Genomic DNA, 20,248 nt, shown 5'->3' with positions numbered 1-20,248 from the left:
ATATTGGGTTTCTTCCCTCATGTGGAGAATTTTGAGGCTTGACAGCTGGAGCTGAACTCATTTGGACAGAGTGGAGTGTAATGAATGGAACGATCGTAAAAGTAAACTTTAGTTCTCGGCCGTGTCCATCTGCATTGTCTGCAAATGCCTCTTCTGGGGAAAAACAGTAATCAGCACTTTGCTCACACGCCCACATGAGAGCTTTTCTCCAAAACACGGCGACAATAACCTCGCAGTGTTATGGAGACCGATGGGTCCGCTCTCCAGTGAACTGTCGTCCACTTCAGGCCCAAACCTTACCAGCGTGTGGAGAGTAATCTGATCAAGTTTTCACTGCTGTTGTTGACTGAGTCAGGCCTTTCTTATTAAAAGCCAGAGTGTGTGCTTTGCATGCTTGTGTGTTTGTGCGCGTGCATGTGTGTGTGTGTGGAGAGGGGGCAGTGTGTGGAGAGACAGTGAATATGCCTGTGTGTCTTTATACAATGTTTCTTTGTGAGTCCTTGGCTTTGCGTTGGAGAGAAAGTTCTGGCTGTTACGAGACAGAAAGAAAGAAAGAGAGAGGAGTGGTTGGGGGTCCTCTCTGTCTCCACAGTGTCTTTTCCACGTGCCTCTGCCCCTCGCTTTGTTCCACTTTTAACCTCTGTTGTTCCTTGTTTATCACTTTTCATAACCCTCTTTATGAACACTTGTATTTCACTCTGTGTGAAACAGAGGACAGGAAAGATTTAATTTCTTGGCTCCCTTACTGAACTGAACACAGAATAAAAAGTAAATGCCTGAACATGATTAGATCTCGCACTCATTCCAGTTACATTTCCCATGAATGTAAACTATCTCTCTCATTCTCCTCCCTCTCCCCTCCATCCACCTCTTTTTTTCCCCTCTCTACCTCTGATATTAAATGATTTTTTTTCTTTCTTGCTTGTCCTCAGTTCGTCTCTCGGCTTCCCCCTCCCCGCTCTTTTGTGGTCCCGTGAAGGACGCCACAGCTGCGTGAGAAATGTTTATTTATATAGCACATCTCACTATAGGCACGCAAAATGTGCTTTACGTTAAAATGCAATCAGCAGCAAGCGGCTCTGTGAGGCTGCATGTGAGGCACAACAGCGCTTTGAGCTAAATGCTAACGCCAGTATGATTACATGCTCATAATGACACTGATGTTTAGCAGGCATAATGTTTAGCATGTTCTCAACCTTAGTTTAGTATGCTAGCATGCTCACATTTGCTAATTAGTACTTAGCATATGTGCATATTTGGTCATAAACTGAAGTACTGGACAAAAAATTGACATACTGATGGCACTAGAGGAAAAATCAAGGGCTCACCTCAGTTTTTACAATTCATCCTGAGGAGGAAATGCATGTCTGAACCAAATTTCCAGGCAATCCATCCAGTAGTTTTCACGCCATGCCACTAAAACCAAAATTGTTAACTTGCTGATGGTGCTGCAGGAAAAGTCAGGGGGTCATTAAAGTCATTAGACTTCATCCTGTGGGAACCATGAATTTCAGTAAGAAAAACAAATGTGCAGCTCCATCAAGTGGATTTTTCACAGACTAAGTGTGAGGTTTGGCCTGCTGGTGGCGCTATAGGAAAACTCAGAGGATCACCAAAGAGGTTCATCCTCTCAGGATCATGAATGGTTGTCAAGACATGTCACTGAAACCCAAAGATGTCCACCTCATGTTTGGACCATGAATGTCTGTGCCACATTTCATGACAATCCATCTAACTGCTGAGGAATTTCAGTCTGGAACAGAAGTGGTGGACCCTCAACGCCAGAGCCACAGTTGTGGTAGATCTCATTTCATATTTGGAAGCACCCTCACCAGAGGTAGATCTTTTTCTGGGTAAAGTTAGAAAACCACTTCCTGTGACACGAGAGATCTGACTGGACAGTAGTCCATATCTATTCCCCATGTACACGATGTCCCACTGACCAATGGGAGCTGGACACCTGTTGGACTGAGAGAGAGAAAAACACAAAGGGGGGAGAGAGGGAGTTTTTCATCTGTAACAGAGAGAGGACAGAGAGACCTAAAGAGAGAATGCATTTGTAAAAAGAGAGAGAGAGAGAACAGGAGAGGGAGGAGGAGCTCTATTGACCCCACAGGTGCCCACACTTCAGTACAACGCTGTTTGGCTAAACAGACGTCTATTTGTGCGGATGCATACGTGAGAGGAGGGATAGCTTGTATGAATGCGTGTGTGTGCATCTTATTATGCACCAAGGGAACACAATATCCCTGCTTATGCATGAATGCATATGCATGTGTCCATTGTGTATTTGTTTGTTGTCATTTGAGAGGTCAGGTGTGTGTGTGTGTGTGGTGGTTCAAGATCAGATTAATCAACAGGTCTACTTGGACTCTGTCGCTGCCGGATTCACGCACACACATGCACACACACGGCTCAGGTATACAAAGAGACACAACCGCCTCAGAGCCAACCCGTCTAGCTGCTGAATTGTTAAACGACGTATCTCCCACTGGACGTGTGCACCTCTTCAGGGTCATGTAACACCGACGCCAGCCGGCTCTGCACACAAATATGGAATCGCGCCTTCATGATGGATTATTATCCTGGCTACGGTTTTGGTGGAGGAATAACACAGTGCCAGTCAGTCACTCAGTCAGTCAGTCAGCAGGCTACGGCATAGCAGACATTCCTGCCGGGTGTAGTTAGGGAGTTGGAGAATGGCAACGGTTGCCAAAAAAATCTGTTGCTCCGTAGCGATTTTATATGAGAAGTCCAAGTTGTAATGTTGCTTGGCAGCAGGATTTGGATGGGATTGGACTTTAACTGCGCAGCCTCCTTTGCTCTCTCGCTTCTTAAAACATGATCCGCCGACGCTGATCTGGAGGGGAAAGTTACCTGATGACTTTCAGTGGCTTGAATTACATTACCTCCAAATCCTCTAAATTATTTCCTGTCTACATAATGCAGATTTAATATCATTGTTTGTCAAATATATCCTGAATCTGCCTGAGTGACACAACCATGTATACCCTGTTGCTTCAGAATCACCTCTGAGATGATTACTGTGTATTTCTAGTGATTGTTGTGATCACTGCTACCTTGTTTTTAATAACATTAGTGGCTGCACAAGTAACCTGTCACTGTCAACACCAAGGAAAATAATTATAGGCAAAAGTAATATGAGGCATTAAAACAGCTTTTTCTCCCTGCAGTGAACTGCAGCAAATAGGACATTACACGTGTCTGTGATATTAAACAGAAATGGACATTGATCATGTTGGTTGGTGGCTTCTGTTACCTTGTGCTAAGCTAAGCTAACTAGATGCTGGCAGTAGATTCTCATCCAACTCTCAGCAAAAAAGTGAACAAGCGGAAGGTGGTGAGCTGTCAAAGCATTTCTTTAAAACCAAGCAGCGTTTTCTCGTGGACCCTCACAGGCCTTGCGTGGACATTGGAGAGAAGGAGCTCTCTTCACAGATCCCAGATCTGTTCTGCCGAAGGCTGTAAAACTCAGAGGCTCATGAGAGCGACACACAGACACAGATTTTACACACCAAGCTCAATATAGACATAATGGGTAATATAGTGTCTGTGAAAACAGCTGCATAACGTCCTCTGTGGCTCCAGACTCCAAACAAAAAGCCTGTTTCACAGGAGTGACAAAAGACATGGAGCTGCAAGGAACGCCTGGTTAATGATAATAATAATAATAATAATAATAATAATAATAATATAGGTAAAAATAGATTGCACAGAATGCATTAAAACAAGTAAAATGCAACATTTTAAAAGAAATGTACATGAGGCAAAATACAAAGGTTTCTGACCTGAATCAGGAAGTAATAAAAGGCACTTTAGTGTTGCACTGTGGGAGGTGTGGGATCCAGCATGTTGGGGGCTTGATTTGAGACGAGAGAGCAAAAGTCAGGATATCTCAGCCTCTGCTGCTCTGATCGTCGCTCTCACTGCTTTACAGAAGTGTGATGCAGCTTTCAGCTCCAGCAGACAGCATCTGGACAGATCTGGATGGAGTGAGCACAACAGATGCAAACTTTCTTATTTCAGAGACAGAGCTGCAGGCAGAGGAGCTGAATTAAAACACACCCCTTTCACCCCCACCCTCACTCATTTCTCATTCACTCGGCGCTGTCTGACGCCTCTCCCTCTCTCTCCTCTCAGAATCGTCCTTTTTTGTTGCACAGAAAACATGCAGGGAGGAGAGGAGGAGGAGAAAAGAAGAAACGCGTCGGAGGCGACGGGAGAGAGAGGAAGCGGAGAAAGTTGGTAGAGGCGCCAGAGGAGAGGAGTGGAGAGGAGAGGGGTCGAGCAGATGGGAGGAAGGAAGGAAGAGGATCTTTCTGCGGGCCCGAGTGCGCGATTAAAGGATTCTGCATAAATAAACAAATACATGAATCAGAGCCTGTAGTCCAGGAGGGGAGCTACAGGCGCGTCGCGGCGCTGCGTGGACGCGGACGAGCCGAAACAGTTCCTCTCTCTGGATCTTCCTCCTCATGTTCCTCAGACTCTCCGAGAGCTTCAGCAACTTTTAAAGTCGGCGTCTGAAAAACTTTCTCGCCCCCCCCCCCCCTTCCCCTCCCCTCCCACCCCGGTTATCTGTCTCCCCGGAAAGAGGAGAAGAAGCTGGTGGAAGTGGAGCAAGGAAGAGCGTTTTGTTCCTCCCGCGGAGTCCAGCTCGCCGCAGCCGGGGTTTAGGCGTTGGCACCCGGGCTGGGAGTCCCTCGCCATGGCCGGGGCCAAGCCGGGAGTCCACGCGCTGCAGCTCAAACCCGTGTCCGTCCACGAAGCGCTGAAGAAGGGGGGCAAGTTCATCAAATGGGACGAGGTGAGAGGGACATGTTGGAACTTGGGCTTCGTTCTCGTGTGTGTGTGTGTGAAGCAAAGTGAAATGAATCAGATCGTTTCTTGCGCCTGATGTGACAAGAAGACGAGAGACCCGCAACATGAGACATGACAGTCTGTTTTTGACAGTGGGCCCTCTGTTGTGAGGTGACACACGAGCCTGGTGTGTGTGTGTGTGTGTGTGTGTGTGTGTTAGACACGTACAGACACGGATAATGTGTGTAGGTGGGGTGCAGGTGCGCGCATAACCCCTCGACCCTGCCCTGCACATAAGCCCCCCCCCCCCCTCTCTGCGAGTGTGTGTTAATCAGATACTCTTGTTGAAAATTCCCCCACAGTCGCCAGCAGGCAGCAGTGCTTGAATGTGTGTGTTGTGCTGAATTCTCGTCGAGCCGGTTTTCCTCGGGCTCAGGTTCTTTCCTCCACCTTTTCTACCCGTTTCTTTCTCTTCCTGGTCGTCCGCCAGGGCGTTAGAGGAGAGGACACCTGTCTGAGTGGGGATCAGGAGAAGTTGCCTCTGTTTCAAGGGATTTGGCACCTCCGAGTGCACCTGAAGCTGCAAATCACAGTGAAATATCACCTTTTATAATTCAGTTAAAGCTCGTTGAACCTGTCTGTTGTGGGTTTTTCTTCCTCCGAATCTTTAAATCATGTCAACACAAAGGTTTTTCCTTTTGCATATTTCTGCAGCAGCTTGTCTGGCAACCCTGACATGCGCCTGCCAGTGTCAGTGACCGGAATAATTGTGTGTGTGTGTGTGTGTGTGTGTGTGTGTGTGCGTGTGTGTGTTGGGGTTTTATGAGGCAGAGTGCAGGGCAATCTTCTCCATAGAAAAAGTAGGCGTGTGTGTCCATGTGTCTGAACGCCCATCAATGATTAACTGAGTTGCTGGCTGATCTGGCTTAACTGTAGGCCTGTGTCTTCTATTTGGAAACCCTGTCTCAGATCTATAACACTATTTCATGCAAGTGCGTGTGTGTGTGTGTGTGTGTGTGTGGATCATCAAAATCTAGCAATGAAAGGTCCATAATTCCAATAAGGCTGTTATCATAAGTGTACTTTGCAAATATGAGCTCAGATGTGGCGTTGATACCTTTGCACACACACATGCATGCAAAGAAAATGGACAACAGAGCGTCACACACATTGTAATGATATGTGTGTGTGTGCCTGCATGTGTCTGGCCTCTGAAGAAGGGTCTTGTCACGCAAACAGTGAATACCATGTCCTTTTGATTTCCTTTCTGTCTCTGCCTCTCTCTCTCACACACACACACTAACTCTCTGTCTCTCTTTCTCTCTCAGAGGGAATTCCCAGGAAATGGTATGCTGGTGATTAAGTGTGTGAACACTGAGAAACATGTGCATGCTTTCTCCCCGTCTAGCTTTCGTCCCCTCTATTTGCTGTTTCCCACTAAAATCAACAAATGAGTGATGTAGAATGAATGGCGAGAGAGAGAGGGAGTGGTGAAGATGAGAGAGGGAGAGGAAAAACGGCAGTATTTGGGGACTAGAAGTCAAAGATGCTCCATTGTTAAATATCAGGATCACAAACTGAGAGCATGGTTTAGATGGCACGTATACGACCTCAAACTTGTTGGTTCATATATTCCTCAGATTAAGTCAAAAGATATGTTCTGGGCTTTAATCAGTGCAGTTATTCAGCCAATTTTGGGCTCCACATGCACCAGCTGGGCCCCACGTCTCCCACCAATTCAGACTGTATATGTTGCACAAACTTCTACTCGGCCTGAACTGACAAGAAACCGACAGAGGAAGCTGTGCATCCTTCTGTTTCGTCCCGTGAGGCCACCTTGCAGATTTCCTACCTAATCCATAATGTAAACACTGTTAAAGTGAGCGAAAGCGATCGTATCGTATGAAATCGATAATGAGTTGGGGCTAAATGAATGACGGAGTGCAGCTGAGGTCAGTCAGTGAGGCGGAAATATGGCGTCATCCAGGTGGTGCTGAAACAAGCACTTATTCAATTGTTGATAAACAGAAAATGAACTGTGAACAGTCCTTAAACATAATTGATTGATCACTTAAGTTATTTATCAAGGCAAACCTGAGGATTTCCTGCTTTTCTCTCCTCTCTGTCGTTGCAAACTGGATATCTCTCAGCGTTGGAGCTGCTTAGTGAGACAGGCTTCACGTCACCTAGCGATCCTGTTTCCATTGTCACGAAACGATGCCTTTGTTTTTCCCAAACTTGTCAGAAACTCACAGAAGAAACAGCTTATGTTCCTGTTTGTCCCCAAGAGACAATCCAGCAAATTTCTTGCCAAATGCACAATATAAGTAAGAGCATAAAGGGAAGACTGTCGGTCTTCTTCATGCTCACATTTGTCATAACTGGATCCCAAAACCGAGCCATTAATGGAGCCCCTGGGCCCCATGAAAACATGTAAGCATACCAATGTTTGAAAAATGAGAAAATAAGAACTAGTTGCCGCTGCACAGCTAAATGTTTATTTCACTTTTTATTCCATTTAACCGGAAAGTCTCCTGAGACGGCGGAAAACGAGAGAAATCTAGCCAAGATTCACATGAAAGAAAATGCTAGAAAAACTTTCTCACATGGCAGCGACGTAACGGCTCAGGACCTGAGAGGCCTGAAGGAGAGAGTTCGACTGTTTAACACAGTAAAACTCTTCACGAGGCCTTCTGTTCATATAGCATCTGAATGCCTGGCAAATGAATCCGCAGCCAGGGTACGTGGTGCAAAGAAGGTTTGCAAGTTCAGAACAGACTGGGGACGCTGAAGGTCATTCATTTCTGCGGGAACAACCGGACTACCAGTAGCAACTGGTTTTGTTCCCACAGAGAGTTGTTTGGAATTTATTACGGTTAATATTGAAGATTTATTGATAACCTGGACGTGATGAGAAATCCGGCTCTAATAAAAGAGCTGCTCGTCTCAGAGAAGCGCTCTGAAGGTAGGGCTCAGGAATAATGGTCTGCCGGGGACACATGGTTTATTTTAGTGTCTGTCTGTGTTCTAGCAGGGAAGGTGACCAATGGGCTACTCTCCGGAAAACTTACCGGAGTCCTTTAAGGTCTTAGCAAAGTGAGAATTTAATTAGGACACACACACACACACACAGAAAGTGCCTGAGGGCAGTGCAGTGTGTTTACATGAAAACCCCTCTCCCACCCCCTTCCCCATCACTTTGTCCTCCCTCCACATGGCATTTTTCTTCTTCTTCTTCTTCTGTCTTTTTTCCTTGCACCCTTTCATCCGTTCCCCTCACTTTTCCTTCCTTTTTCTTTCCAATCCTGTATGCATCTGTCACTGGTCTGTTGCTGTCTTCTACTGAAGGCCCACCAAGTGACACACACACACACACACACACTCTCACGCACTAACTCATGCAGGGGGGGTGGAGGAGGAATGCATTCCAAATTGACCATCTTTCTTCTGTGTTTCGCCTTGTGTACACACACGCGTGTGTGTGCGCGCACATATGTGTGTGGTTGTTTTGTTCTGGGTGTGTGTGTTTCACGTCGAATGACTTCCTGTTTGAGCTTGTTGTAAGGCTCCAGAGCCAAACCATTTTCCCTCCCTCCCTCCCTCCCTCCGCCCGCTGGTGCTCCGCCCTCTGCAGCCCGGCCACAATTCAATTTAACTGAATTCCGACTGGAATTCAGTTAAAATTCCTCCCAAACAACCAATTAAACAAACAGAGACAGACAGCTTGTCTACAGAGCAGCTCGGCTCACCGTCGAGTGCCTTGATGTGAATCTTAAAAGTACGCCAAAGTCAAATAAATAATCATTTTTACGCCTAACATTTGCAGAGTGCTTCCCGCTTTCATTCAGCCGCTTTATATTTGCACCTGGTGTTCAACTTTACTTCCACTGTGCCACTTCCCTCTACGTTATGTGCCTGTACATACACCTCCTTTCAAAACAGGCACTGTTTTGCACAAACAAAGACTTTATCTCAGGGTGCAAGCACCCCTGCGTGTTTGCTTTGGTCAGGATCCCGTGGGAAAAGTGCTCCTTTTTTTGGTGTTGATTTGCCTATGTTCACATTGCACAATTAAGAAGTAAACCAGGGCTTATAAACAAAGTCACACGGGATCAGTAGTCGCTCATTAATTGGACAGAGTCTTGGGATCCTTTGGAGATTAGAGGTTTTGGCTCCAGTTCCAGTTGGCTGTAAGTGGAGCAACGCATGATGCACCATAAAATGTTGCATTTCGAGGTTGCTTCCTGCGATTTGGCTGGGATTCCTTCGCAGACCGCACTGCAGATCACTTCGAGGCGCTCAGACCCTGTAATACTGGCAACAGCTGAGGACGCCGAGGACACTTCAGATGCAGCTGTTGTCCTCAGTGTTTATTGGTGCTGTGTTGTCAAACCAAACTGACTGCAGACACTTGTTCCCTATTCACAAATATCCCGACTTGGCATTTTTGGATCGCTTGTTTTCACCGCCCTCGTCCACTTTAAAGACGCTCTCTTATGTCTCCTACGTGCAGGATTTAGAGTGATCCATGCATGAAAGTTTGTATCGCTCATGTAGTTAGCTGAAAACAGCCAAATGTAGTTCTCTCCTAGCTTAGAATGTGGTTTGGAAGCTTTGCAACCCTCTGAGTCTATTTAAAGCTAAATGATGGTCTGTCAAGCTATGCTGCAGGTGCTAATGCAGGTTGTAAAAGGAAGCAGCAGCTGCTTAGCTTAGCACAAGGAGAAACGGCTAATTTTGCAGCAAAATAACCCAGATTTCTAGCATATGCATGGCCATTTGAAGACAAATGGAATTATTCTGCTATATCTTGTTTGTTCATAACGCTCAAAGAAATTACAACTAATAATGTATAAAGAAAAGGAAAAATATTTTCCCAAAAATGTCAAAGTGATAGTTGAAGGGTTCCTACCAAACTTTTTTAATAGTTTGAAGTTTTCCACAAAAATCTGATGTCTCCTTTCATGCACGAATTGTTTCCAACTGTTCATTTCTCTTCAAGAGTTGTAAGACAGTTGATTCAAAGAACGTTGCCACAAAGCTTGTTCCTTTTCATGTCTTTCCCTGCGTGTTGGGACCTGTCGAGCAGCTCCTCTTCCTCCCCACTCGGCTTCAGCTGGTTCTCAGTAAACACTTCATATCATGCCGTGGAATGTTTTTATGGTGCCACAGCACTGATAAAACAATATCCAGTGCAGCGGCCTGGGATGAGCCTTGCTCTCCTTAAGGAAGATAAATAAGAGATATTTTCAGAACATCCTAACTGCATTATGTTGCGTCAGCCTTCGCTGCCTCGCTGGCTTTGTGATGTGTTGAAAGTCCTAACACGAGGCGGGATGGTTTCATCACTGCTTAGAAGGCATTTTACACCTGAGATGTTACAATACTCCAAAGCAAAGACGTCTCAAACCTTAGAAACAGGTTTCTTTTGTAAGCGGAGACGTCGCGTCGTCTCGCCTTTGTTACGGCGTCCGCTTTTGTGCCAGTTGCTCCTGTGTGCCGGTACTTTCAGAAAGTGGATGTTTGTGTGGTTGAGCATTAGACAGGCGAACGGAAGCCACAGATCGTCATTATATCATTATCAGATAGCGATGGGGTAAATGTTTGGGAGATGGAGCAAGAGGGGGAGGAGGCACGGGCTTGTGCGAAGGTCTGACGCCATGCCGAGAAACGCCGCTGACATCCTGACAGAGTGGTGAGAAACAAGGGAGGGATGGAGGGAGGGAGGGAGGGAGGTGGAAGGTCAACCACAGCCACATGTGAAGTGTGGGGCGGACATCTGGACGGCTCCATCTCTTCTCCGGCTCTTTCACTCCGTGCACTCTTCTACTCACTGCCAAACATCGCTGTGTGTGCGCATCTCGTGTGTGATCTCTTCCACATTCATTCGCCTGTCATCTCGCTATCAGTCTCTCTTCCCCCTTCCATTGGTCTCCGTCTGCTTCCTGTCTTCTTTGTTTTCGTTTCCTCTCTGTCCTCCTCTCTCTGTCTATCTGGCCTTCAGTTTTTGATCCCTCCCTCCAGACGTTTGCTTGTGAGTTGTCCATGTTTCAAGGCTTTAGCAGCAGCGCAGTGTCTCGGCGGAGCTGCTCCGGGTCTTGTTAGTCACGCGCTGACCTGCTTTTCGTCGCCGTCCTGTGGAAACCACGTACCTCCAAAGCGTCAACTTTTCATGAAAAGTTGGAAAAAGATAATAAAGTTGTTGTTTTTTTTCCTCAAATTGAGTTTTAAGTGGTTCATTTAGCTGAAAACAGCTTTCCAACACCGGCGAGCCAGCATTCATGCCCACTTCAGTGGCTGTGGAGGACTTGATCCGGCTGACTCGGGGAGGGGGAGGAATCTGAGTAGAAATCTTGCCACTTTATTTAGCTTGATGAAACCTGTATACACTGGGGTACTGTTCGGTAGGTAGAACACGGCACTGCCACTGACTGGGCAGGGTTTGTGGTTCATTTCCTGAGTAGATGTTGGTTCAGATGAGGATTAAATGACCCCTGTGGAGAAATTAGGTGGTGCAGCACCTGTGGTAATAGGGCATGTAGAGAGCGCTGAGAGTAATCCAATAAAATCAAACTTGCAAAGAGCCCTCCCTCAAATTCATGTTTTGATAAATAAATCTACCGTGACACTAAATATGAACTTGACTGAGCGGCTAGTTCATATTCTGTTCTATAGCTTACTTTCCCTCGCTGGCCCCACTCCTCCCTCGCTCCTCTGCTCTCCGTCGGGTCCAAAGGTTACCTACTGTCATCAACTTTTGCCATGTTGCCAAAGCAGCAGCTCGAACACACTCGCACTAAGTGCACAATGACCCTCTTTCTCACACACTCCCGGAAGCCGTCGCTGAACACGCACACACGCGCACACACAGCTCGGCGGACCAAAGGTGCGCTCGGAGCAGCCACTTTTATCAGTCTCTCACTAATGGCCTTCTCCTGACTCTCGCGCTGTGCAGCACACACATTGATTTGTGGTGAGGACGCCATGCGAGGCAGAATAGGTGTGTGTTTGACTCACTGCATGTGTATTCCCCTGGCCTAGAGGTTGTGATTTGTCAAGAGGGGGTCATTAGCTGGTGTTCACGTAAGACCTCAGACTCAGAGGGTGGTCTGTCCACTTTTTGTGTGTGTGTTTGACATTACAGTCAGTTAATGATGGTGTTTGTCAGAGGGTCAGGGCATCTGGAGGGGGGCTCTGGAGAGATAGACGTCGGCTTCAGTCAATCAAGGAGGAATAAAGGAATCAAAGAGTTGGAGAGAGCGTGAATTGAAGGGACCATCAGCACAGAGAGAGAGAGAGATAGGCACGAAAGAATGAAAAGAAAGGAGGGAAGCAAGGCTTTAGAGGGTTTCTACATCTGGCGGATAATTAGGGAGTGGGGTGAGGTACAATTATAAACCTACCACCCACTTTGACACAGAAAACACACCGTAGGGTGCATGTTTACGATAAGCAAGGTGGGTATGTGTGTGTGCAGGGCATGCATTAATGATTAGGATGCTAGGGTGCTTTTAAGAGCAGTTACAGGGACCTTGGACAAGAAAAGTTTGACAAAGACAGTAAATGACAATTTTCATTATTAAGAGTGGATGAGTTATGAAAGAGAAGACGGACAGAGAGGAGAGTGAATGTGTATGTATGTATGCAAATGTATGTAAAGGCAGCACTAGAAAGCAACTGACAAGGCATAACATGCAAATATATCAGACCACAATGGTGTGTGTGTGTCTGTGTGTGTGTGTGTGTCTGTGTCTGTGTGTGCGTGGCTTGAAGCTATATGGGAGATGCTGTTGTAATTACTGGTCACATGAGCCCATAGATCACATTCCTATGGGTCAGTGTGTGTATGTGCATTTATGTGTGTGGTCCCACTGGAAGTCCCCACGTCCTGGGTCTCGGTAGGTAGGTGTAGCAGTGCTGTGGTGGGTCAAACTGAAACCTATTTATTGTCACATAGTTAACACAGGGTTTGTGTGTTAAAAGTCATATATGTGCCCCCTCTGCTTGCTTCTGCTGACTTCATGATCTCACTTTTTTGCTCCATTCTACCTCAATAAGAAGTACTCGCTGCAAAATAGTGATGCCTTCCTTAACGTATTCATCCGAGATGACAACGATCTGTTTTTTATAGTTTGTAATGCAGCCTAGCGGGGGTTATGGAGCTTGAAACAGCTGTAAAAATGTAACACGAGGTTTTCTCACACTGCTCCACTTGCAAGCTGTCAACACCGTTTTCAGATTTAAGTCGGCGAAGTTGAATGGAAACTTGCTACTCTGGAGAATCATAATCTGCCTGGCTTTTCAAGCAGAGTGGAGCACTTTCTTAAAATGGATTAAAGTTGAATTCGTCAGATGAGCGTGCCTCCATGGCCCAAGCCAGGCGGTATGATTTGCAGGATGTGCATTGAACAGGACGTCATGTTTGTCTGGTAATAAGGACGGAGGTTGGTTATGTTTTCAGCACTTTGGGAACATCTGGACCTTCCAAGCCGACTTGTTTGCAGACCGTGTTGTGTTCACCTCTCTGTTGTCTCAGAGAATCAAACCTGGCAGACGAAAGCATAAACAAACAGAAGCCACCATGGCGGCAGACTGTGAGTTAAAGAAGCGTTTGGCAAAAAAGAAGAAAAGAGGCTCTGACATCAGGTCGCAGCCTCCAGATGGTAATCACAGCGTGAAGCTGGAGTTGTACAGTTTTCTTCTGGTTCCAGTGAGTAAACACAGGTCACAAGTTCAGCCATTTATAGCAGAGTCGGTTTCACATTTGATTTGAAGCATCTCCTTCTGTCAAAGTAGCCTCATAATCACCTGCGTCTTCACCCACTTTAAAAAAATGTACTGCTGCTTGTGAAGGTCTTGTGATGTGGTTGGATTTAATGCTCTCATCTCCCACTCCTGACCTTCTTGTTTCTTTTTCTTTCTCGACCTTCACCCTTCCTCCTGATCCCTCCGCTCGTCTTCCCTCCATCCCCCTGAAACCCCTCTCTCTTTCCCTCTCCGTCCCTTCTGTCCTCATCTCGGTCCAAACATCCACCTCTCCCGCTCACTCCCTCTCTCTGTTAGCCGACCTTGGAGCCTAAACTCAAGGTATGTTTAGTTTAAAATGTGCTCATAGCGCACATTTCCTGGGGGTGGGACATAAGCTTCTGTAAAGTTTAAGGCTAGCTTTGTCCTTCATGCTAAGCTAAGCTAACCTGCGCCTGGCTGTACCTTCGGATTGGATCCGACTCTCAGCAAGAAAGCGAATAATTTTTTCCCCCAAACTACATACATAAATATTTATTTTTAACTTGCCGATAAATATCCCCCCACTTAAGGAAGGTGGTCATCCTTATCATGAGTAAAATAGTCCTTTATGTCTTCTAAAGTAATAATTTACCATTGTGTAATTTGCTTGTTTTTGCTGATTTGCATCAGTTCTTTAGTGCTTCATCCGGTTTGCGTGTTTGATCGTGGGAAAGTTTTCTGGGGGTTGCCGGGCAGATCTCTCTCCCTGCCTCCGTCTGACGGAGGTGATGATGCCGATATTGATGCTGATGATGACATGCGCGCATGAGTCATCAGCCGCTGTAATAACAGCCAATCTGGATCATCATCGCTGTGTCCCGGGATGTCTGGATGGTACGTTTGTCTGCTGGGCCGGAGTGTGGCCGCTGCCCGCTGTAATTACAGAGCCGGTAGCTGCATGTGTGCATGTGCGCGGTCATGGTAGTCTTGCGTATGACTCCATAATGATGACGCTAATGACATGTTGATGTGGGCTTTCCTGTGCCATCATTATCGCTGCACATGAATGAGGTCGTCATGCTGGCCAAACTGTGCGGTTTCCAGCATTGAAACAGCTGTTGCACAACGCAGACACACAGTATCCCTGCCTGTCTGTCTGTCTGGGTACAATCCCATAATGGCAAGGCACCATAAAACAGCAGGTACAGCCGCTGCAGCCATAAACAGCTATTTCATATCACACGCTCCTCATATATTGCTGTAAAGTAAAGAGAGGAGCTGCTGCAATCCTCCCTGTCACACCAGAAGATGTTTTCTTAAATGCAGCTTGGGAACAGAGAAGGTCACAGGGACATAACAAGAAGACTGCATTCAATAGAAGGAATGGTGTACAAGGTGACCAAGCAGAACCGAGCCGACAACTCATGTAGGAGTCCAGTCTGGGTCTTATTTTCGGAACTTTTGGCCTTGCTGAATGAACACATAATCCTTCTGGTCCACTTCAAACACAACCCAAGTAGCTGTGTCCTTGTTAAAGCTGTTTTACATAATATACAGTAGCTGGAGTGTCATTACAGCCACTAGAATTCATGGTCAAAGCTACGAAAATGAGACCCAACTTGTCATAAACTGGAATTATCCGCTTTAGTTCACGTTCTATCCACTTGCAGCCACAGGGTGTGTGTTAGTGTGTGTGTGTGTGTGTCTGAGGGAGAGGTGGATGTCATTGTTCGTCACTCTAACTTCTCTGTTTCTGTCGTCGTCTAGGAGCCCAACAGCGGGCCCCCCACGCTGATAACCCTGAAAGTTGACCCAGATGGATTCTTCCTCTACTGGACCGGAGGGTCCAACCTGGTGAGATTCTCACACTCTCACACACACACACACTTGCTGGTTGGTCTCAAAGTAGGCCAGATGGACCATCACCCGTCTCACAGAGTCAGAATCAGAACATGATGGATTTTAATGCGGCAGCGCGGGCGCCAAAGCGGACGCTTATTTGTTTACTTTAACTCCATCGCTCCGCTTCTTCGTCTTGTTTTCCGATGCCTTTCTAACCTGCTGTCTCCTCCTCCTCTCTGTTTGTGCCTCTTTGTCTCTTATCACGGTTTTTAGCCGGTCCTTATCCGTCCATTAGTCCACACGAAATGGCTTTCATCAATTTGTCCCGTTCTCGTTTGCCTCCTCTTTCCCCTGTACCAACGTGTCCCTGATGTCTTTGTGGTCTCCATCCTTTTAGCCCTGCATCGCTTTCACTTCCATCCATCTGTGCTTCCCAACAATCCCCCCACCCCCACCCCACCCCTCCATATCTTTGGTGGCCGTGCTTAAGCCATTAGTTTAGTAATATTGGATTTTAGGCATTTGGATTGGCATGATGAGAAGGAAACAACAGGCGGTGAATCAACAGGATGTAGAGATTTTGATTGTGGCTGTGTAGTGCAGATACATTAACGGCGTTCCATTTGAATGCTCATTTTAATATCAAATGAAGCTGATACTCATCTTGGGAAAGATTTTCATAAGCAAATCCCGCACACACAGCGACCTCTCTGTGTTCCACGACGTTATCCCCCCTCCCTGCTTTCATCTGCAGCCCTTATCCTGCTGTTATTCTTCCATTCACGTGCCCGTCCGCTGTGTGTATCTGCGTGATGCCGACCTGGTCAGAACAATTTGTGAGGCCTCTTGGATCAGATGACATTTCAAAGCAGCTAAATTAACTCCCCCGTGCCTCCCCCATCACTCTCTATGTTTTTCCTCCCCTCTCGCACACACGCGCTGTCCCTCCTTTTATTTCTGGCGGTCTATTTATCCAATAGGCACGTATGGAATGACCTGTTGATAGCCAATATTATCACTGCGTTATGTCTGCGAGTGTGTGCGCGCATATCTGGGCCAGAGCACACGTCACCCCGTCTCGTGTGCACGTGTGTCAGCATGTGTCCGCGCACTCGCGTAGCACACAGATGCTTCAAATACTCCTTTTATCCCGACGTCCCGCTCGCGCCTGCACGCGCGCGCGGCCACGTGTCGTTGAGATAATAGGCCACTCGTCGCCTGAGGTGCAACTGTGACACTGTTCAGCGAAGAGTCACTGCGTCCGCCGTCGAGCCTCCTCGCAGGACGGAGGCTGTGAACGGCTTCGGAAAGACGCTCGGCTTGAAACGAGAGGACGCTCAGGCGGCGTTGAGATCAGCCTTTGCACACATGCAGCTGAAATATCTCCTGCACAGGCTGTGATATGTTTGCTTACTTAGAACAAACCATGCAAATGATTCATTTCCATACTGCTGCGTCAGATTTTATCTCCGAACTAAAACAAGTCAAAGCGACTTCCGGCTGCTTCCCTGGAAACGCTTGGAGAAGGCGGTGCCACCTCATTTGCCTTATGAGCCACAATGTTTGGCTTGTCTTTCATTACTTGCTTACTGCTTTTCATCTTTGTTGTTGTTGGCGCAACTCAGCTGGATTGCGGCCGCTGTTCTTACTTCAGTAGCGGGAATGCTGCTCGGTATTGGCCGCGGCTACACAAAAAAAAATGATGTATAACTGAAAACATCCAGACCACCCAGGCCAAACACAGGGATATGTGGGTATTTAGACTTGCAGGGGCCAGAGACCGGCAGTAATGATGGTTCTTTCATTATCCCAATGTCCAGAAAGTTTTATATGGCTGCTTTTAAGTTTTTTCTGCACATAAATGTTTTCCATCCATTACTGTGGCGTTTTTGATCACATAGAATTGGACTGGACAAACCTTCCTTAAGTCCAGTGAGGCGTCTCTTCACTGTGACATCAAGCACACCTGAATGTATAGATACGGACTGCGGCTGCTTCAAAGTGACTGGCTGGTGACTTCACTGATCCCCGAGTGAGGCTTTAATTCAGCGTTGAGGCTCCCCTGGAGATTTCGAACCAGAGCTGGAAAGAAAGAGGACACTGCAACACACATATCCAGCTCTTATTAATGAGAACAGTTAAATACGCTTTTACACAGATGACAAGGGTATTCTGGATGGAACCCATTTCTCTGAATAGAGGTACCCAAAATATTTGATCTCCAGTGCAGTTTTTATTTTTGCTGCTCTGCTTTTGTTACTTTCGATGTCGACTTTTCAGCTGAAGACGTCCAGCTTTTATTTAAGGACTCTGAGGTGATGGAGCTGCGTCTGTGAAATGCAGGGTACCCAGGGTCAGCCAGAGGAACTGGATCGGCCTCGCTTAAAGTCATTTTTAGAATCCCAGCGAAGACACGCAAGGACGTCCGAAAGCCTACAACCCAAAAATGTCACTTTCTTTTCCCCGCTCTGCTTGAGATGAGAGGATAAAAAGTTCAGCATTTCTTTGTGAAGGTGAGAAGGAGGCAGCACTGACGTTGCATTTTATTCAGGAAGGGCGCAGCGATCAAAGCAGATGGCCAAATTAAAGTTGGGAATTCAAGAGAGCTGATTGGTTGCTCCAATCAAGTCAAGACCCCCGTGCAGGTTCCCCCTGCGAGCAGCCCGGAGAAGCACGTCCATCCACCATTAGTTCTCGCCTTTTCTGTCACACTTGTTTTACAACTTTTCCACTTCAAAATCTGCTTTGTCTCATCCCTTCCTTTTGTATACCCACCTGAGCACGTATCCCCTGGCCTCCTCCCCAGGTGCTCCTCCTCATCCTCCTTCTCATCTCTTCCCCTTCACTTCTGTTTCGTGTCACCGTCTTCACAGGCCTCACTTTGTTTAGCGTGTGCCTTTAAATAACTCCATGCTCGTCTCTCTTTTTCCAATGTTTCATTTGTCTCTGTCTCTTTCCTGACACCTTTCCTGTGGCTCGGCGTCCACCTCCTTTCCTTGAGAGCAGCGCTCTTCCTGCTCGACGGGCACAGCGGACGCCTGATTCTCTCTGCCTCCATCCTTGACATCTCTCTCTTCCTCTCAAACCCTTCCTTAATCCTCTCTCTCAGTTCTCTCAGTCTCTCCGTCTTTGTGTAACGTTCAGAGGTTCGGCTTGCAAGACCTCTGACATGTGTGCTTGTGTGTGCTCAGGGCCCAGAATTTCCCATAATGCTTGAGTCATGGGCGATAACAACCAACTGTTGCTGACAGACACACACACACACACAGTGGCTTGGCAGTGAAACGAGACACACCCCACCATGCACCAGTCTGTTTTTCTTTCCCTTTCACTCACTCGCTGTCCTTCAGTTCTTTATGTCTTTCCATTCCCGACTCTTTAAATCTCTCCACTACTTGTGCTTTGAGATAAACTTGTCATCAACATGATCAGTGACCTAAATGTCAGCGTAACACGGTCGATGCTGTTTGATCCAGCACCTTGGAGAGATATACTCCCACACCGCTAACTCACGCAGTCCAAAGGAGAGTTTGCTCCAAGTGGTCGCTTTAATTAAACAGTGCATATTTCTCCAGTTTCCAAACTTTGAAAGTGTTCACGTCCAGACAGAGTTCAGAGGAAATGTGCTTTAGATGGCGGAAGCCCATTTGATAGAGGAGCTGCAGCAGTATTCCCTTCACACGCAGCTTTTTAATGCCAGGAAAAACGCTCTTTAATTAACATCCAACATAATATCAACATAATATCTAATGTTTAATTTGTTTGGGACCTTCAGTGACCTCTGAGGGTCCAGGGTGCACAGTTTGGACACCAGTTCCCCAGCCTCCCAGTCGAGCGTGGCTGAGGTGCATGCCGGCGGCTGAGGGTTACACAAGATCACATGCGCATCCCAAATCCACACATCTGTTACAACATATGCTCGCAACCTCCTGCTAATCTCGCTGTTTGTGTCTTTTTTTTCCCTCCTCTGGTCAAACTCTCCTCCGCCTCCTCTTTGCACTTGCAGCCTGAATTAGACGTCTGAGGTATTTAAAAGGCCGGTGGAGGTAAACTAACAGAAAGGTCGAGACAGATGGAAGAGCGCGGCGAACGGCTTCTCCTCCGAGGTCGAGGCGGAGCAAAAGCCGGAGCCGTCGATCATTGCACGCCGACAAGTTGATTACAGAAACGGGCCTTTGTGGAGACGGCAGCTCCAGTGACCAAGAGTCTTCAAAATGTGCACAGTAACCGCACATTTTCCACTTGTGCACATGTTGAAGCGTTTTGCCGTGACCGTCTCTGAGCGCAGTATCCTGTTAATACTTGTGGATCTTGCTGTCAGATGTTGTGACAGGACAGCATTCTGGCGTGTTTGAGCTCCACGTGGCCACACCTGCTCAGGTACCCTTGAGCGCTGAGGGGGTTAACGGCGTGTAAAGCCTGCTCTCCCGCTGCACAGCCGAACCAGACCGGGTATTATTCATGGCACCTTGTTTGCCTGTTTGAGAACGTTTCTGCAATCATTTTCCACTCCGCCGCTGCCAACGCCGATGATTCGTCAGCCAAATTGCGGCGTCCAATAAACGAGCGAGACTGTTTGATTTAGCGGCGCGGAGCCGGCGCTGGCGGACCGCAGCCTCACCTGCCACAGCGGGATGAGTTGAGGTGCACCTGGCACCACGGCTAATCCTCCCCCCTCCCTCCTCTCTTTTACTGCTGGATCTCGCCCTGCCTCTCCGCTGCTAATCTACCGTCAATTTGTCTTCCACCCCCTGCTTTTCCTTCCCCGTGTCTCTCTGTCTCGGGGCAGCTGGTAGCCATCAGAGAGATGAGGCAAAGGCTGTTCCTGTAATATAAACTGAAGGATGACATTTCCTCCCTC

General features: G+C 47.2%; 1 protein-coding gene across 1 annotated transcript in view; it reads left to right on the top strand.

Moving 5' to 3' along the window:
• Positions 1–4,261: 4,261 nt before the first annotated feature.
• Positions 4,262–20,248, top strand: part of plcb3 (phospholipase C, beta 3 (phosphatidylinositol-specific)) — a 40,615-nt gene continuing 24,628 nt past the window's right edge. Inside the window, exons 1-2 of the mRNA XM_041964621.1 lie at positions 4,262–4,825; positions 15,313–15,399. Of these exons, the coding sequence (XP_041820555.1) occupies positions 4,727–4,825; positions 15,313–15,399 (186 nt within the window). The 5' untranslated portion in view covers positions 4,262–4,726. The remainder of the gene's footprint in view (positions 4,826–15,312; positions 15,400–20,248) is intronic.

Source organism: Chelmon rostratus, chromosome 23, assembly GCF_017976325.1.
Source record: "Chelmon rostratus isolate fCheRos1 chromosome 23, fCheRos1.pri, whole genome shotgun sequence".
NCBI classification, from domain to species: domain Eukaryota; kingdom Metazoa; phylum Chordata; class Actinopteri; order Chaetodontiformes; family Chaetodontidae; genus Chelmon; species Chelmon rostratus.
Note: the sequence above shows the minus strand (reverse complement) of the source record. Positions and strands in the feature narration are given on the sequence as shown.